General features: G+C 50.5%; 1 protein-coding gene across 1 annotated transcript; it reads right to left on the bottom strand.

The window, feature by feature from the left end:
• Nucleotides 1–6,782: 6,782 nt before the first annotated feature.
• Nucleotides 6,783–13,597, bottom strand: LOC119857688 (olfactory receptor 10Q1-like). Its single transcript, XM_038406940.2, is given in 2 exon segments — nucleotides 6,783–9,299; nucleotides 13,421–13,597. A coding segment is annotated over 1 exon segment (942 nt). The 5' UTR covers nucleotides 9,277–9,299; nucleotides 13,421–13,597; the 3' UTR covers nucleotides 6,783–8,334.
• Between the last annotated feature and the right edge of the window lie 2,657 nt (nucleotides 13,598–16,254).

Here is a 16,254-nt window from a genome sequence, read left to right as displayed (position 1 = left end):
TCAGTTGTGCCAGCCTCGATCCTAGAAGTCTATTTCCTTCCCTACTGAGATGAAGTCCATCCCGAGAGAACTGACCTCTGTCCGTGAATGCCTCCCAGTGGTCATACATCCCAAAGCCCTCCTTATAGCACCACTGCCTAAGCCATCTGTTGACAGTCATAATCTTGTCAGACCTTTGTTGCCCTTCTCTAGGAACAGGAAGGATCCCGCTAAAGATCACCTGAGCCTCAATTTCCTTAAGCGTCTTCCCTAGCCTAGCATAGTCTCCCTTAATACTTTCCAGCGAGAATCTAGCCGTATCATTTGTTCCCACATGAAGGATAATTAGGGGATTCTTTCCCGCTCCCTTTAGGATCCTTTTCAACCTCAGGTCTACATCCCGTATCTTAGCACCCGGAAGACAGCACACCCTTCTATTCTCAGGATCAGCTCTAGTTACAGGCCTGTCTATTCTTCTCAATAAAGAGTCCCCGATCACATAGACCTGCCTTTTCCTGGTGACAGTGCTATTCTCCAAAAAGAAAAGGAGTACTTGTGGCACCTTAGAGACTAACAAATTTATTAGAGCATAAGCTTTCGTGAGCTACAGCTCACTTCATCGGATGCATTACTATTCTCCAGTGTCTCCCCTGTTCTCTCTGGCTGCAAGTTCTTTCCATTCCTATTTTCCCTTACAATCTTCTTCAACCCATCCTGTATCCTCCTGGGGCTCATATTTGGTATAGTCTCCCTTGACTCTTCCCCTTTTTCTATAGGGCTAGCCTCTCTTCTCTTCTTCCTTACCCTTCCACCTTCAACAAGTACCTGCTGAGCCCCGTCTTCATTTTCCAACTCTGCAAACCTGTTCCTAAGCTCTATTTCTCCTTCACTAGCCCGTCTTTTTCTCTGCTTGGTTCTTTGAGTCACATGTTTCCACTGACCACTTTCCTCACCCAGTCTCCCCTCAAAATTCCCCAGCCCTGCTTCCATCTGTGAGTCTGAGCTTTTCCCTTCAGATACCTCATGTCTTTGCTCCATCATCTGCTCAAACCCCTTCCTAAACTCAACCAGACTTTCCACCTGCATCTCCAAACCTCAGATCTTTTCCTCCATCAGCTCTATCAGACGGCATTTCACGCAGAAAAAACTCTTACCGGTTCCCCCCTCCAGGAGCATGTACATACCACAGCTTCCACATCCAGTCATCCTCAATGTGTCTTTCACTGCAGGAGTCACTCCCACAGCTGCCTCTGTATCTGTCATCTCCTTCCCACCTAAATCCTGTTAATCTGGGAAACACAAGCCACACCAAAAAGACCACAACCCCCCAGCAAAAGCAAACCCCAAACAAGCACCACAATCCAAACTCCCCTTGCAAACTCCCACCCAAACTCCCCTGTTTAGAGCTCTGTTTGCTAGCTCCTGTGCCGCTGCAGCTGACTTGTTCTCCCATCTACATTCCATGAGGCTCAGAAGGATGCTGGGGAAGGCCTGTCTGTCATTCCAATGTCAATGGGCTGGTGAAAAGGGCCCAGTGGCTAAACTAACCCTGTCTCAGGAGCTGGGAAAAAGGTGCAGTTCATGCTAACGGCTCCCCCACACCACTACCCGGGACATTCCAGCCTCATCAGCCGGCACTTTGACTGGAGTTGTTTCAAGATACCCAGAGCTCCTCCCTCTGATGTGGAACTGAGGCCCCAAAGCTGAAAGGCTCCACATCCCCTCCCCTCCCTGGACCAGTCCCTCCCCCTCAATCGAGTTTGGTGGATTGTAAAATCTTTTTGTTCTGTGTTTGTACAGCACCTAGCCCAGTGGGGGCCTTCTCTGGGTCTGGAGTTCTTGGGCAACAGCAGAACACAAATAACGATGGAGGTGAGAAACTATGGATCCCGTTCTCCCACACCCGGGGTTATCCAGCCTCAGGCCAAGTTAAAACCAGTGACTTAGAGCTCAAGAGATCCTGCCTCAGTCTCCTGAGCAACCCATTCTCCCTGCCCTAGCCTACATGCAAACCACTGAGCTACAAGTGAAGTAGAAGGATGGAGAAGGTGATGTTACATCTGTGAGGGCATCAGTGCTGAATCCTTTGGAGCCCTGAGGCTTTCCTGTGCAAACCCTTGGAGAGGCCGGGAGTGTATGAGAGAAAGGTGCGAAGTCGGTTGCCCTGGGATGGTCAGTTTGGCTTTTCTCTTATGGAATCTCATTGCTGCTTTCCCTGCACCTAGCACTGTGCCCATTTTAATATATCCCTCTGAGCCCCTTGGCAAATGTTTCCTTTGCCACTGGGAAATGATTTAGGTGGCAAAGGGGCTTGTTAGGAAGAGACGACAGGTCTGATCTGAGAGACGCAAACTTGGCAAAATGACAGGGTGAGACACGGACAAGGGTTGTGTCCAGCAGAGACAAAGGGACCATCATGAGTGGAAGGGAAGTAACTCCATTAAATGCAGGGTCAGCTCCCCACACACAGCTCTGATGCTGCACCTCCATTCCCACTGCTAGTACAGTCCCACAACAAGCACAGCCACAGCTCCTAGCCTGCATCACTCCTGCCAGTCCACTTCTCCACCCCTCCCAGCTCTGCCAGTTCCTCTTGGTCCCTTTTCCATGTAGCACCTTGTGCTACTTCAGTCCTGTCCCTCACCCACACACGCAGCTCTACCGCAACATCATCTTCATCCTCTCCATTACAATCTTCCTCCTGATCAATCAGAGTCAGTCATTGAAGACTGACCAGACTTAATGGTCTGACACACGCCAGGCCCAGTTGTCAGTCAGGTCTCTTTAGGTCCTACCTTGATGGACCAAGAGTGTGGTTCTAGCTCAGTGGCATTATCTTGACTTGACTGAAAAATCTCATTAGGAGATAGGCTGACATATGAGAGGTGACTAACGGCACTTGGCTTGTTTGTTAAGCCTATGTTAAAGACCAGGACATGGGTGGACTTGCCTAATGGTCAGGGCGGGAGGCTGGCCTAGTGGTTGGAGCAGAGGTGACCAGAGCCCAAATCAGGAGTCACGTTACCAAGCCCAGGGAGTGATCTGGAGCCAAGAGCCAGGAATCAGGAGCCCAGGGTTGGAGCCAGAGTATCAGTTGTAGCAGGAATAGGAGTGGAAGCCAGGATCCTGGAGCCATAGGAAGAAAACCAGGAGTGAAATGCAGGACCAGAAACACAGCTGCAGGTGTGGAAAGCCACTGAACAGCCAGAGACCCATGGCTGTGGCAGTGTTTAAGAATGTGCCTACTGGAGTCATTGGCCAATCAGGGGGCCAGGGGTGTTCGATGAATCAGCTGAGGGCAATGAGCTGTGTCTGGCCTCAGCTGTGGGTCTCTGACAGCCTGGCAAACCGGCAGCTGAGAGGGGATCTGATTGCTCTCTCTAAATATGCCAGGGAGGGAGAAGAGCTGTTTAAGCTAAAGGATAGCATTGGCACAAGAACACATGGAGATGAAATTGGCCTTGAGTAACTTCAGGCTGGAATTTGGAAATCCGTTTCGAACCATCAGAGGAGGGAAATTCTGGAGCTGCCTCCCAGGAAGAGTAGCAGGGCCAAACAACCTAACTAGTTTGGAAAAAGGCTAATGTAGTGCCCATCTTTAAAAAAGGGAAGAAGGAGGATCTGGGGAACCACAGGCCAGTCAGCCTCACTTCAGTCCCTGGAAAAATCATGGAGCAGGTCCTCAAGGAATCAATTCTGAAGCACTTAGAGGAGAGGAAAGTGATCAGGAACAGTCAGCATGGATTCACCAAGGGCAAGTCATGCCTGACTAATTGAATTGCCTTCTATGACAAGATAACTGGCTCTGTGGATGAGGGGAAAGCAGTGGACATGTTATTCCTTGACTTTAGCAAAGCTTTTGACATGGTCTCCCACAGTATTCTTACCAGCAAGTTAAAGAAGTATGGGCTGGATGAATGGACTATAAGGTGGATAGAAAGCTGGCTAGATCATCGGACTCAATGGGTAGTGATCAATGGCTCCATGTCTAGTTGGCAGCCAGTATCAAGCGGAGTGCCCCAAGTGTCGGTCCTGGGGCTGGTTTTCTTCAATATCTTCATTAATGATCTGGAGGATGGTGTGGATTGCACCCTCAGCAAGTTTGCAGATGACACTAAACTGGGAGGTAGATACACTGGAGGATAGGGATAGGATACAGAGAGACCTAGACAGATTAGAGGATTGGGCCAAAAGAAATCTGATGAGGTTTAACAAGGACAAGTGCAGAGTCCTGCACTTAGGATGGAAGAATCCCATGCATCACTACAGACTAGGGACTGAATGGCTAGGCAGCAGTTCTGCAGAAAAGGACCTAGGGGTTACAGCGGACGAGAAGCTCGATAAGAGTCAACAGTGTGCCCTTGTTGCCAAGAAGGCCAATGACATTTTGGGCTGTATAAGTAGGGCCGATGGACATAATCATTCCCCTCTATTCGACATTGGTGAGGCCTCATCTGGAGTATTGTGTCCAGTTTTGGGCCCCACACTACAAGAAGGATGTGGAAAAATTGGAAAGCATCCAGTGGAGGGCAACAAAAATGATTAGGGGACTGGAACACATGACTTATGAGGAGAGGCTGAGGGAACTGGGATTGTTTAGTCTGCGGAAGAGAAGAATGAGGGGGGATTTGATAGCTGCTTTCAACTACCTGAAAGGGGGTTCCAAAGAGGATGGATCTAGACTGTTCTCAGTGGTAGCAGATGATAGAACGAGGAGGAATGGTATCACGTTGCAGTGGGGGAGGTTTAGGGTTGGATATTAGCAAAAACTTTTTCACTTGGAGGGTGGTGAAGCACTGGAATGCATTACCTTGGGAGGTGGTGGAATCTCCTTCCTTTGAAGTTTTTAAGGTCAGGCTTGACAAAGCCCTGGCTGGGATGATTTAGTTGGGGATTGGTCCTGCTTTGAGCAGGGGGTTGGACTAGATGACCTCCTGAGGTCCCTTCCAACCCTGATATTCTATGATTCTATGAGTTTTAAGATAGAGTTTGATATATTTTTGAACGGGCCTATATGATGGGGCTTCCTGAGAGAGCAGGGGACAGGACTCAAAGACCCAAGATCCAGTCCAATGTTCCTATTTGATGCCTAGCTCCCTTCTAGTCTATAAAATGGCCAGCTAACATGGCTACACACTTCAGCCCGTGTGCTAAGGGAACTCCTTTAAGCTAGCATATTGGAAAAACATATTTTTTGCCCATGAAGAGAAGGATCTAGCAGCTCGGACTGGTCTGCAGAAAGCATTGCTTTGACTGCATTCCCTGGTTTTCTTAGATTTGTGGTTTGGGTTTTGCTCTTGTTGTAACATTACTGTTCCTTTAAAGTGTAGAGGGGACACAATGATGTAGCATTTTCTCCGGGGAGATTTTCCAACAGCTGCGTCTGGGATACAGAAGTCTCATTGGTATATTCATAGATCATATGGCCAGAATTCAAACTGGAACAGGTGCAAGGAAGGGCTACCAGGATGAGCAGTGTAGAGGAGAGCCTATTTTATGAGAAGAAAAGGAATACTTGTGGCACCTTAGAGACTAATAAATTTATCCGAAAGCTTATGCTCAAATAAATTTGTTAGTCTCTAAGGTGCCACAAGTACTCCTTTTCTTTTTGCAAATACAGACTAACACGGCTGCTACTCTGAAACCTATTTTATGAGAGCAGACTAAAAGATTCATAGATTAAGTGACCAGAAGAGACCATTGTGATCATCTAATCTGATCTTCTGCATAACACAGACCAGAGAACTTCCTTGACTTAATACCTGGTTGAGCAAGCAAAGAAAAACATTCAATCTTGATTTACAAATTGCCAGTGATGGAAAATCCACCACAACCCTTGGTTCATTATCCTCACTTAGAATCATAGAGTATCAGGGTTGGAAGAGACTTCCAGAGGTCATCTAATCCAATCCCCTGGTCAAAGCAGGACCAACACTTAAAATGTTGCATTATATTTCCAGTCTGAATTTGTCTAGTTTTAGCTTTGGCTGCTAGATTGAAAAGCCCATTCGCAAATATTTGTTGCCCACATAAATGCATATTAACCAATGTTCTGGAAGGCAGCCACAACTTTAACTCCCCTCCACAAAGTTTTGTGTAAATGAATAGTGTCTCAACAGGACAGACTGGGCAATATCGGTATTATTTCAGGTGAATGAGGTGCTTGCCTCTGTGTGTCTGTTTGTGAAGGGATATTTGTTATGAAGTAAACTGCCCAGCACTGGACATCCCAGGATTTCCTGGATCCCGCCTCTGGGGCAGTGCTTCCAGGCTTTTCCTTCAGCTGGGAAGATCACTGTCAACCCAGAACAAAATATTTTGATATTTCTGAATCAACATTTTTGGTATTTTTTGTTGTGTGAAAAGTTTTTGTGTTCACATTGCATCCCAATTTGGGACAAAAACAATGATCAAAATATTGGACTCTCCCACAGGATGGAAATTCCAATTTTTTGACCCCCAGCTCATTATTCTTAATTATTAGCCACTAACTTTGGGTGCTTCCATGGCTGGTGCCCAACTTAAAAAGGGCGTTTCAGTGAAGCTGAGCACCCGTAATGCCAGTCAGTGTCCCTGGGAGTTGTGGATGCTCAGCACCTCTGAAAATCAGCCCAATACCACTCAGATTGTACCCAGACATGTAGGGACCCAATATTAGTTGCCACTTTTAACAACTCAGACACCTTAATCATAGGTTTTAGTAACACATGATGCCAGAGAAAGGAGAATCATTTGTCATATATTTTATTAACCAGAGTGCCACGTAACCAATAATTTTTTCTCCAGGGTGAAGCAATTCCCTGGCATCGCTATCTGGAGCTGACTCTAAGAGGATTCTTGGCCTGCCCCTTTTTTATTTCCCCCTTCCCATACAACCAGTCCAGTAAGAGTCAACAAGAACAGGAAAATCAATGATCACTTGGTTCTGGTGTATTGTGACCCTTCAGCCAGGTGTTGTCAGCAGCAAAAAGGGCCAGGTAAAATATCTAAGGGTTCCCCTTAAAATCAACAAACACACCAGCTCGAGCACCCACAAGAAACCTGGGAAAACCCTTCCCTGTGAGCCCTTAACAGGCAACACTTCCCCTCTCATGAGCAATGAGTCTGTGTATAGAAACAAGGAAATGTTATTAAGGGGAAAAGAAACGCAGCATTCATTTGGGAAAACACAACAAATCAACTCTTATATTTACATGAATAGTAAGTAAAACACAATATCATGGGCAGTAATCCTTTGCCTCAGTTTCCCCACAGGCCAGCGTGCCTGTCTGATGGACAAATGTCCCTATCACGCACCCCTTTCTTCCCTTCCCCTCCAGTCCATGGTTAGCATAGTCCAGCCCAGAATGCAGTCAGACAGGTCCATCCCAAGTCCCCGGGGGTGGGGGTGTGGTGCTTGATTTCTATGAAGAGATGATTTGCCTCTGCCTCTCTGTCATGTCCCCTCTTCTAGCTGCAATGCTAGCTTTGTGTCACCTCACACCACACCATCACTTGTAGCCTCAATGCCAGATCTGCAGCCTGAAGCGCCAAACACAGCTATTGCTGTTATAACTCTAGTGGTACTGAATAGGGGCACCTTGCTACAGAGGACTATCTGTCAGCACAATGGTAGATTCATATTCTCAGGATCCTAACCCACATCCCTTCCCCCATTCACTCACTTCTATCAGAGAAGACGTTAAAGAGCTCAGATGAGGCTTGGGCATGATCCTTGCATGTTTGTTTGCATGCATACATGCACTTGCTCAACAAACCAAATGAAAACACCAATTATAGCCCCACTTCCATTACCCAGGAGTGCCAGATGGAGATTTTGTTCGGGTGACTCTTCACTCAGTACACACTAAGTACAGTCCCATTGTCTTTTTGTCACACAGTAAGGATGAAAACATTTCATATCCTTATCCCCCAAAGTTAATTGTTCACACTGGAAGGACAGGTAACAAACATGCGAACGAGGTCAGGCATTGTGCCTTTTCCTCCAGTTCACCAAGAGATGGCGGCCGAGAGCTCCTTCCCTAGCAGCCACAGGCTGACGCTAGTTTTCACCCTGATCCTCTGATTTCTCTTGTCCTCCACAGGTTTACACTTCATGCACTGCAGCAACTAGGGCTGCATTTCAGAGCCCGTGTACGTTCCACTCCCAAATCGGGCATCCCTGCCTCCTCCCTGCCTGTGGCATAGAAATAGGTGGCTTCTGCTGCATGGAGCGACCAGGCCTAAGAGTGGAACCTGGGTCTCCCCATTGCAGAGGGGCAGGGGAGGCAGGAATGGGGCTGACAGGCATAGCCTGGGTCTGCCCATGGTGTGGGGGGGCAGGGACTGGCTGCCGAGACATGGCTGTCTGGCCCCTCACCGAGGCTGGGATGCCAGTGCCTGCCTCATGGCTCTGCTCAGGGCCTGCTTGATGTCCTTGTTCCTAAGGCTATAGATGAGGGGGTTGAGCAGTGGTGTGACAAAGGTGTAGATCAGAGCGATCTGTCGGTCCTCGTCCTCTGTTGAGTTGGCCTTGGGGCGCAGGTAGACCAGGCCGCAGCAGCCATACTGCAGCAGCACCACCGTCAGGTGGGAGGAGCAGGTGTGGAAGGCGCGGCGCCAGCCCTCAGCCGAGCGGATGTGCAGCACGGCAGCCGTGATGAGGGCGTAGGAGAGACAGATGAGGAGGAAGGGGACGGCCAGCACAGCCGCGCCCACGCTGAACAGCACAGTCTGGTGGAGGCGCGTGTCACCGTAGGCTAGACGCAGCACGGGCGGCACATCGCACAGGAAGTGGTTGATCCGGAGACCGCAGAAGGACAGGGCAAAGACCAGGGCCGTCAGCTCCAGTGAGAGAAGCCCCCCAAGGAACAGTGAGGCAACCACCAGCCACCGGCAGAGCTGTCGTGTCATGATGAGGGCGTAGCGCAGCGGGTGCCGGATGGCGACATACCGGTCGTAGGCCATGACTGCCAGCAGGAAGCAGTCAGCACTGCCGAGTGCTACAAAGAAGAACATCTGGGCCCCGCAGCTGGCCACGGTGATGGTGGTGTGGGCATCCCAGACACTGACCAGCATCTGGGGCACTACCACAGTGGTGTAGCAGACCTCCAGCCCTTAGAGGCTGCCCAGAAAGAAGTACATGGGGGAGTGGAGGGTGTGTTCGGTGCAGACCACCCAGAGGATGGAGGCATTGCTGATGATGATGGTCAGGTAGAGCAGGAGGAAGAGCACGAAGAGGAGCTGCTGTGTCGTAGGCATGGACGAAAAGGGGCAGAAGACAAACTCGGTGGCGAAGGACTGGTTGGCGTGGCCCATGTGCCCCAGATGCACCTCACTTGCTGGGAAACCACAGAACCAAGAGTTACACAAGGGGATGTGTGTCTCACTGCGTCTACTGGCTCTCACTGTGCACTACACTCAGACTCCTCGTGCTTAGGCACAGGGTTCAGGGTACTCTGCAGCAACGCAGCCTGGATACAGCACCTTGCTGGGAGCCTGCAGCCCTAGGTCCTCATCCCTACTTTACTGTATGAGCCCAGTGTCATCACCTCAGCTCATAGGGCAACTTTAGACTTTCACAGCTAAGAGTTTCAAAAGCAACTGTTGGTTTTGGGACCCAAATGGATGTCTCTTAAAGGAGCCTGTTTTTTAGAGGGTGGGGCCAGATCCTCAAAGGCACCCAACTTCCATTGATCTCAATGGGAACAAGGGCTGAATACCTTTGAGGATCTGAGCCTGAGTACTCAGGACTTTGTTAAAATCACCCTCGCTTGTGCTGTCCCAGACTGGGCACTCAAAATCACAAGTCACTTTGAAAATGTGGATCCCATCATTGTGATATTTCCTGACCTGTCTTTCACCTTGGCTCGTTTTTTACCGTTCCGGGGCAGGGCTACAAGGCCAGCGGAACTCAAAAGTGGCCCAGCTTCTTCCGTGGATGAGTTAGCTGAGTGCAGATGCCACTTGCAACGTGGGAAGGAATCAGTGCGTCACTCCACCCTCGCGGCATTCTGAAGGGGCTCCCACGCTCCTAAAACAATCATGCTCCCAGCAAATGGAATGATCACCGCCCGCAGGGACCTGGAGAAATTCTGAGTATCTGGAAATGTGGGGTTAGAATGGAAACCAGAACTCTAGGTCAGTCGCACCCAAGCACTGCTGTCATGGATAGATAGATAGATAGATAGATAGATAGATAGATAGATAGATAGATAGATGGATGGGGTGTATGGAGCTAGCTAGCCTGAAGGAAGCACCCCAGATCTGGGAGTTTATGGAAATTAGCCAGTCCCACACCTGAGGGCAGTGATGGGGCCTTTTGTTGCAGCTGGGTTCAGACCAGAAGGGCAGTTCCTTCTGATGGATTGCCCCCCCACCCTTGTCTCTAAGCCCTGGATCCTGATCGGAATGGCCAGGTTGCTTGTATCCCCCCACATCCTGGAGGCTGGGGTGGTGTCTTTGCCCCCCTAGATTGAAGAGCAGCAATGAAGCTGCTGCCTAGTAGTTATTGCAGCCCCAGGGCCATTGCCTTCCCTGGGCCTGACCTTGCTCTCACACACACTGGTGAGAATCAGGAGTGACTCCAGGGAAGTTTGTGGGTTCACACTGGAGATCAGTCAGGTCCTGTCTGCAGGGTATACTGGCCAGTGGATCCAACAATCCAGTCGCCAGACCAGGGCAGGGAGTGTTTGCCGGGCACACAGATCGGGGCAGGTTGGCACAGTGATCCCTGTGGGAAGAGACAGGGTCACAGATGCCTGGGTTCAGCCAGCTCTCTGCCTGGATCCCTCCCCTCCAGGCCTGCAGCGGAGAGAGGACAGGACAGGACACAACCAACCATCCCCTTGGATGGGCGTCATGGGAACAGGCATGGAACACACATGCATGCACATGAATATACACATATAGGTGTATACACACACGTGGATACACAGACATGTACATGTACACACGCATATAAATGTACACATGGAGACCCACATACATGCACATACACATATAGAAAAGGAGTATTTGTGGCACCTTAGAGACTAACAAATTTATTTGAGCATAAGCTTTCGTGAGCTACAGCTCACTTCATCGGATGCATCTGATGAAGTGAGCTGTAGCTCACGAAAGCTTATGCTCAAATAAATTTGTTAGTCTCTAAGGTGCCACAAGTACTCCTTTTCTTTTTGCGAATACAGACTAACACGGCTGCTTCTCTGAAACCTGTCAATACACATATACACACTCTCATGCATGTGCACTCATACACAGGAATTCCAGCTGCCAGGAGGGTCCATCCCTGGCAGGTTTAGTTCCTCTCAAGACATCCAGCCCACAATCAGAGCCAACCTTGCCTAGCACATGGCCTGACTCTCCTCCAGCCCTATGGGGGAGCTTTGTGGTTGGTGTTGTGCCCATTCCCATCACTGAGGACACAGGTAAGCAGGGATATGGTGTCCCAGTGGCCAGGACAGAGTTACCTGCCTCCTCATTATTATCCCCATCTCTGGGCAGCACAAGGCACGTCTGCAGGCCGGACGCCCCAGTCCCCAATCTCACCAACAGACCCTGGGTTGGTATAAATCACCACACAGTTAATGCAGCTCATTGACACCAGTGGAGGGCTCCAGTAACCCAACGGTTACCATGATGGGGCTAGAGCTGGGGAATGCACTGTAGGGAGCAGCCGTGAACTGGCTAGGGGGAAACCCAGTGGGGTTCACCTACAAGAGCAGATGGTACATCCACCCTTGTAGGCAAGGAGGATGGCCCAGTGGTTAGACCACTAGCCTGGCTTCCAGTCCCCATTCTGCCATACCCGTCCTGCCCAAGTCACTCAGGGTACATCTGCCTTTGAGCCAGGAGGTGCGATTCCCACTTTGAGTAGCTGTACCTGCTTGAGCTAGTGCCTAGAAATAGTTGCATGTCTGCTGTCGCAAGGGCTAGTAGCCCGAGTTATACACCCTGGGGGCGGGGTTGGATTGTACTCGGAGCATCTGACCAAGCCACTGTGCACTCGCTGCTATCTTTAGGCACTAGCATGAGCAGAGCTAGCATGGGTGTGACTCACCCCTCCCAGCTCAAACATAGGTGTGCCCACAGTCTCTCTGGGCTTCACTACCTCCTCTGCCCAATGGGGATAACTGCCCTACTGCACAAGGGATCTGGGAGGCACCCATATTCTCTGGGGGTGGCTAAGTGCCCGTGATAGCTGGGTGAAGGGAACGGATGGAGATGCTGCAGGATTGACTGCCCCGAGGTAGTGAGCCACGGCATTGGTCCAATAAACCACAGTGATAAATCAGTTTCAAGGAAATCTCTATATCTGGCCACCTCTTCTTCTCCAGTGTGGGCAGCTGACCGTGGCACGGGGTCAATGAGTCTCCAGCCGCGTGCTTCAGCATCCAAGCTGAGCAGGGAGGAGTCCTGCATCAGCCGCTGTTGGATACCGGGCCAGATGGTCTGATCCAGGCTGGCAGTTGCTGTGGCCCCCTTCCCTTCACCCTGTCAGTCGGTGCAGCTTTTTGATATTAGCAGAGAATCCCAGAAAGCTAACAGGGGAGACATCAGCCATGGCAGGGTGAGATTTGGGAACGCACCTTAGAGAGCAACCCCATACTGGCTCTGCAGGACCCAGCAGCCTTCACTTACAGGAACCCATGGTACATTCAGCCTTTCAGGGAAGGAGGGTGGGTGAGTAGTTAGGGCCCCCTTTCCCCCTGGATGGGTTATCATCATGGGGATCAAACCCAGGATCCAAAGACCTGAGCCCAGGGCCCAGCTCTTCCCCCCAAGGCTCCAGCAGAGTCATCAATCACTCAGTGGTGCAGTCGCTAGCAGAGGACAGAGTGCTACATGGAGTAAGCCAGGGTTACAGAAGCATCCAGGCTGCAGCTACTGACTGAGTCAAATTATCAGACCATAGAGATCATTGCTCTGCTCCAGCTAGAAAATTTCTGAGCAAGCTCACCCCATGCTAGTTGGGGGCTGAGAGCCCAAATAGTCTGACACCACTTTGCCAGCAGTGCTGCTGCAGTTGTACTGAAACAAGCCAGCCCTGACCTACTCCCAGTTCCCTCTGTGCTGAGGCTTAGGGCATTTTCCTACCACTCACTAAGACTGGGGAGAGGCTTATATTAAACATCACAGTGCAGCCTGGAGCTGGACGGAGCAGCCATGGGAGAGAGCCCCCACCCATTCCAATCACAGCCAGCAAAGCCCAGAGACAAGAAACGGGGGGTGGGGAGGGATTGCCACTAAGTCATTGTCCCCTCCCCAACCCCATCCCCACCCCAAGCTAGGACACCACCATGAAACTGGTGCATGCTGCGTAAATACATATGCAAATAAGCCTGCTGAGCATCTCCCCCCACACACATTCTGGGCTTCCTAATTCCAGGCCCCAGGGCTCCATGGGATGCTGAAGCAGGTGTTTGCTGGCTAAGCACAGGGGTTGAAATGATGTCCTTACCCTGCCGAGTCCTGTCAGGTTCCTGGAGCTGTTTGGGGCGGTGATGGGCTGAGCTGCATGCTGTCACCTGGCTAGGAGGCCAGTCCCAAAGGCTGAGGATGACCCATGGCCCAGCTGAGGCCTCGAGGACTATTGGACAATGGAGGGAAGAGAGCTAGTGAGTCTGGCAGTGTCCAAAGGCTCCTTGACAATGGGCTCTGGCTGCAGAGGAAGCCGGTATAGGGATCTCAGAAAGGGGGAGTGTCTTTCTCTAGCAGCAACAGGAGACAACATCAAAGTGTCCCCCTCTCCTGTGGCTACCTCCACCTCCACCCTGATGCAGCTGGGGTATTTAGCTTCCTCCCCAAGATCTGTCCCTAGGGGGGCTGCCTTCCCCCCCTGCATCCAGCACTGACATGCACTTCCTCAGTCAGAAGCAGTAGATCAGAAGCCTACCTGTGCCATTCCGGGTACGGAGGCCACACATACACCCCGTCCCCCTTTCCCCCCAGCAGGGTCTCTGCGAGGGTCTCACTCTGGGTTCAAAGAAGAGCTGGATAATTTCATGGAGTGTAAGTCCACCATGGCTGTTAGCCACAGTGGTCAGGATGCAATCCCATGCCCAGGGTGAACTGAAACCTCTGCCTGCCAGAAGGGGATCGGTCTTAACTGCCCTGCTCTGTACACTTGCCCCGGAGCTCTGGTATGGGCCACAGTCGGAGACAGGATACTGGATGAGACCATGGTCTGACCTAGTATGTCAGCTCTTAAGCTCTTCTCACTGTGGAGTACCTGACAACAAGGCTCAATGGATCAGAAATTTGACAAGGGTCTCAGATTGCCCACACCTCACCTTTGCCTCTGATGGGCACCAACTACTCAAGGAATCTTTGCCAGTGCCCTCTTAGCCTAACCAGCGCCTTCTTCATGGAAGTGTATCTACTGGCTATTCACCACCTGAATCTCCACAGTCACCAGATGCTACAGCTCCAATCCCAGCAAAACCTCTACACCCCCTCCCCACCTTCTCTGTACAACCAATGCTTTCTTCCTAAACTCCAGTGTGGTCCTAGGCTCTCTCAGTGCACTTGCTGTGTGCCACCAGAGCATTGTGGGTCATGGTATATTCAAATGAGCATCACATGGCAGGCCCCCCAATTTGTCAACTGAGTTCATTTCTCCTAGTTCCCCTGAGCCCCCTAGCTGTGAGTAGGCAAAGCATTACGGGTAGGGTATATGCAAATGAGCAGCACGTGGGCATCCCCATTTGGCATCCAAATTCCTTAGTCCCACTCAGCTCCCTAGCCAAGAGTTGGCAATGCATTGTGGGTAGTGGCATATGCAGATGATGGCACTGGGTATCTCCATTGGGCCTCAGAATCCTCTGATCCTCTGCCTCCCATAGGCGCTTCAGGGACTGCTGGCAATATTTAACCCCAATAGAAATCATGGGGGCCTGGTTGCATTGGGAGTGGAGGGGTCCCTACATCCATAAATCTGCCCTGTGTTGGATTTCAGGGTATTTTATGCCAGATAGAATCTGTCCCCTAGCAGCCAGTCCCAGGTAGCTCCTGTGCCAGGCTGTGCCAGTCACAACCAGTCCATCCTCTCCAGCCACTGCAGCATGCTATTCTCATGTCACCCACCACAATGAGCATTACCCACCCAGGCTGGACATTAGGGCTATTTCCTGAATCATATCAGTCTTCATGTGTCTCTAACAGTGCTCCAGATAGCAGCTCCATTGCCTTTTTATTGGTCACTCCCTCCCTCTGCCACCCAGTGCCTTGGCACCCCCTGCTCTCCACCAGAACCCTGTTGGCTGAGGTAGATGGCTGTTCCAGATGCTCTAAGGTCAGACCCTGCGCCATGTTCTCAGCTGCCCTGTTCCTGTGCCCAGGACAGAGGTAGTACTAAGCCACCTATGACCTCCATGCCTTCCATGGCCATCCATGGCACTGCCCAGCCCCTGCTGGATGGGGCAACTGCTGTTGGTAACAACACAAGCTCTCCATTCCCTAATGCAAAGAATGTGAGTTAGAGCAGTGTCAGGACTGCTCCAACTTAGTCTCTGCTCTGCAGGCCGTGGGGAGCAGAGAAGACCTAGAGTCCATGCACTCCGGCCATGCAACTGATACATCCCCTATGTCGGAGGCTGAGAACAGGATTGATGCAGGTTCTTATGTCAATTCCACACCAGCCAGAGAGGCCCCTGCTCTGGGGGATTCTCAGAGAGACTTTAAGGCCCTTCTACTCTGCCAGAATGATGGAAAAGGGTCTGCATGAAAAATCATGCTGCTATCAGACAGGTGAGGCCAAGACTGTTCCAGGAGCTGAGAGCCTGGAAGACCTAACTCGTCTCCAGTTCACTGGGTGTGCAGCCATGGAGCCTGGGAGCCCAAAGAAGTGAGACTGCAATTTTCTAAAAATTCAGTTTGGAAGGGGTTTTTTTGGGGGGGACAAGTGTTACCAAAAAGTTGAAATTTTCAGCTGAAAATTTTGACAATTTTTCCCCATTTGCCTTGACATTTTCTGGGGGAATAAAACCCCATTTTCCAAACAGCTCTAGAAGACAAAGGCAATGGACTGGAAGGAGAGAGGATAAATCATTGTTCTGGCTGAATACGTTTGGATGGATACGAAAGGATGGATACAAAGGAAGGTTCCCTTCTGGTCTTAACATTTATGACTGCAAGTATGGACACCAGATGGACCACTGTATGGATGGGTGGACCAATGGATGAATGAGTGGATGGATGGATGGACCAATGGATGGACCACAGGATGAACCAACCATGGGATGGACGGACCGATGGAGCTACTATAAGGTGGATGCATAAATGTGTGGAAAACCA

This window comes from Dermochelys coriacea, chromosome 6 (genome assembly GCF_009764565.3).
Source record: "Dermochelys coriacea isolate rDerCor1 chromosome 6, rDerCor1.pri.v4, whole genome shotgun sequence".
Lineage (NCBI taxonomy): Eukaryota > Metazoa > Chordata > Testudines > Dermochelyidae > Dermochelys > Dermochelys coriacea.
This window is presented reverse-complemented; position numbering and strand designations above follow the sequence as displayed.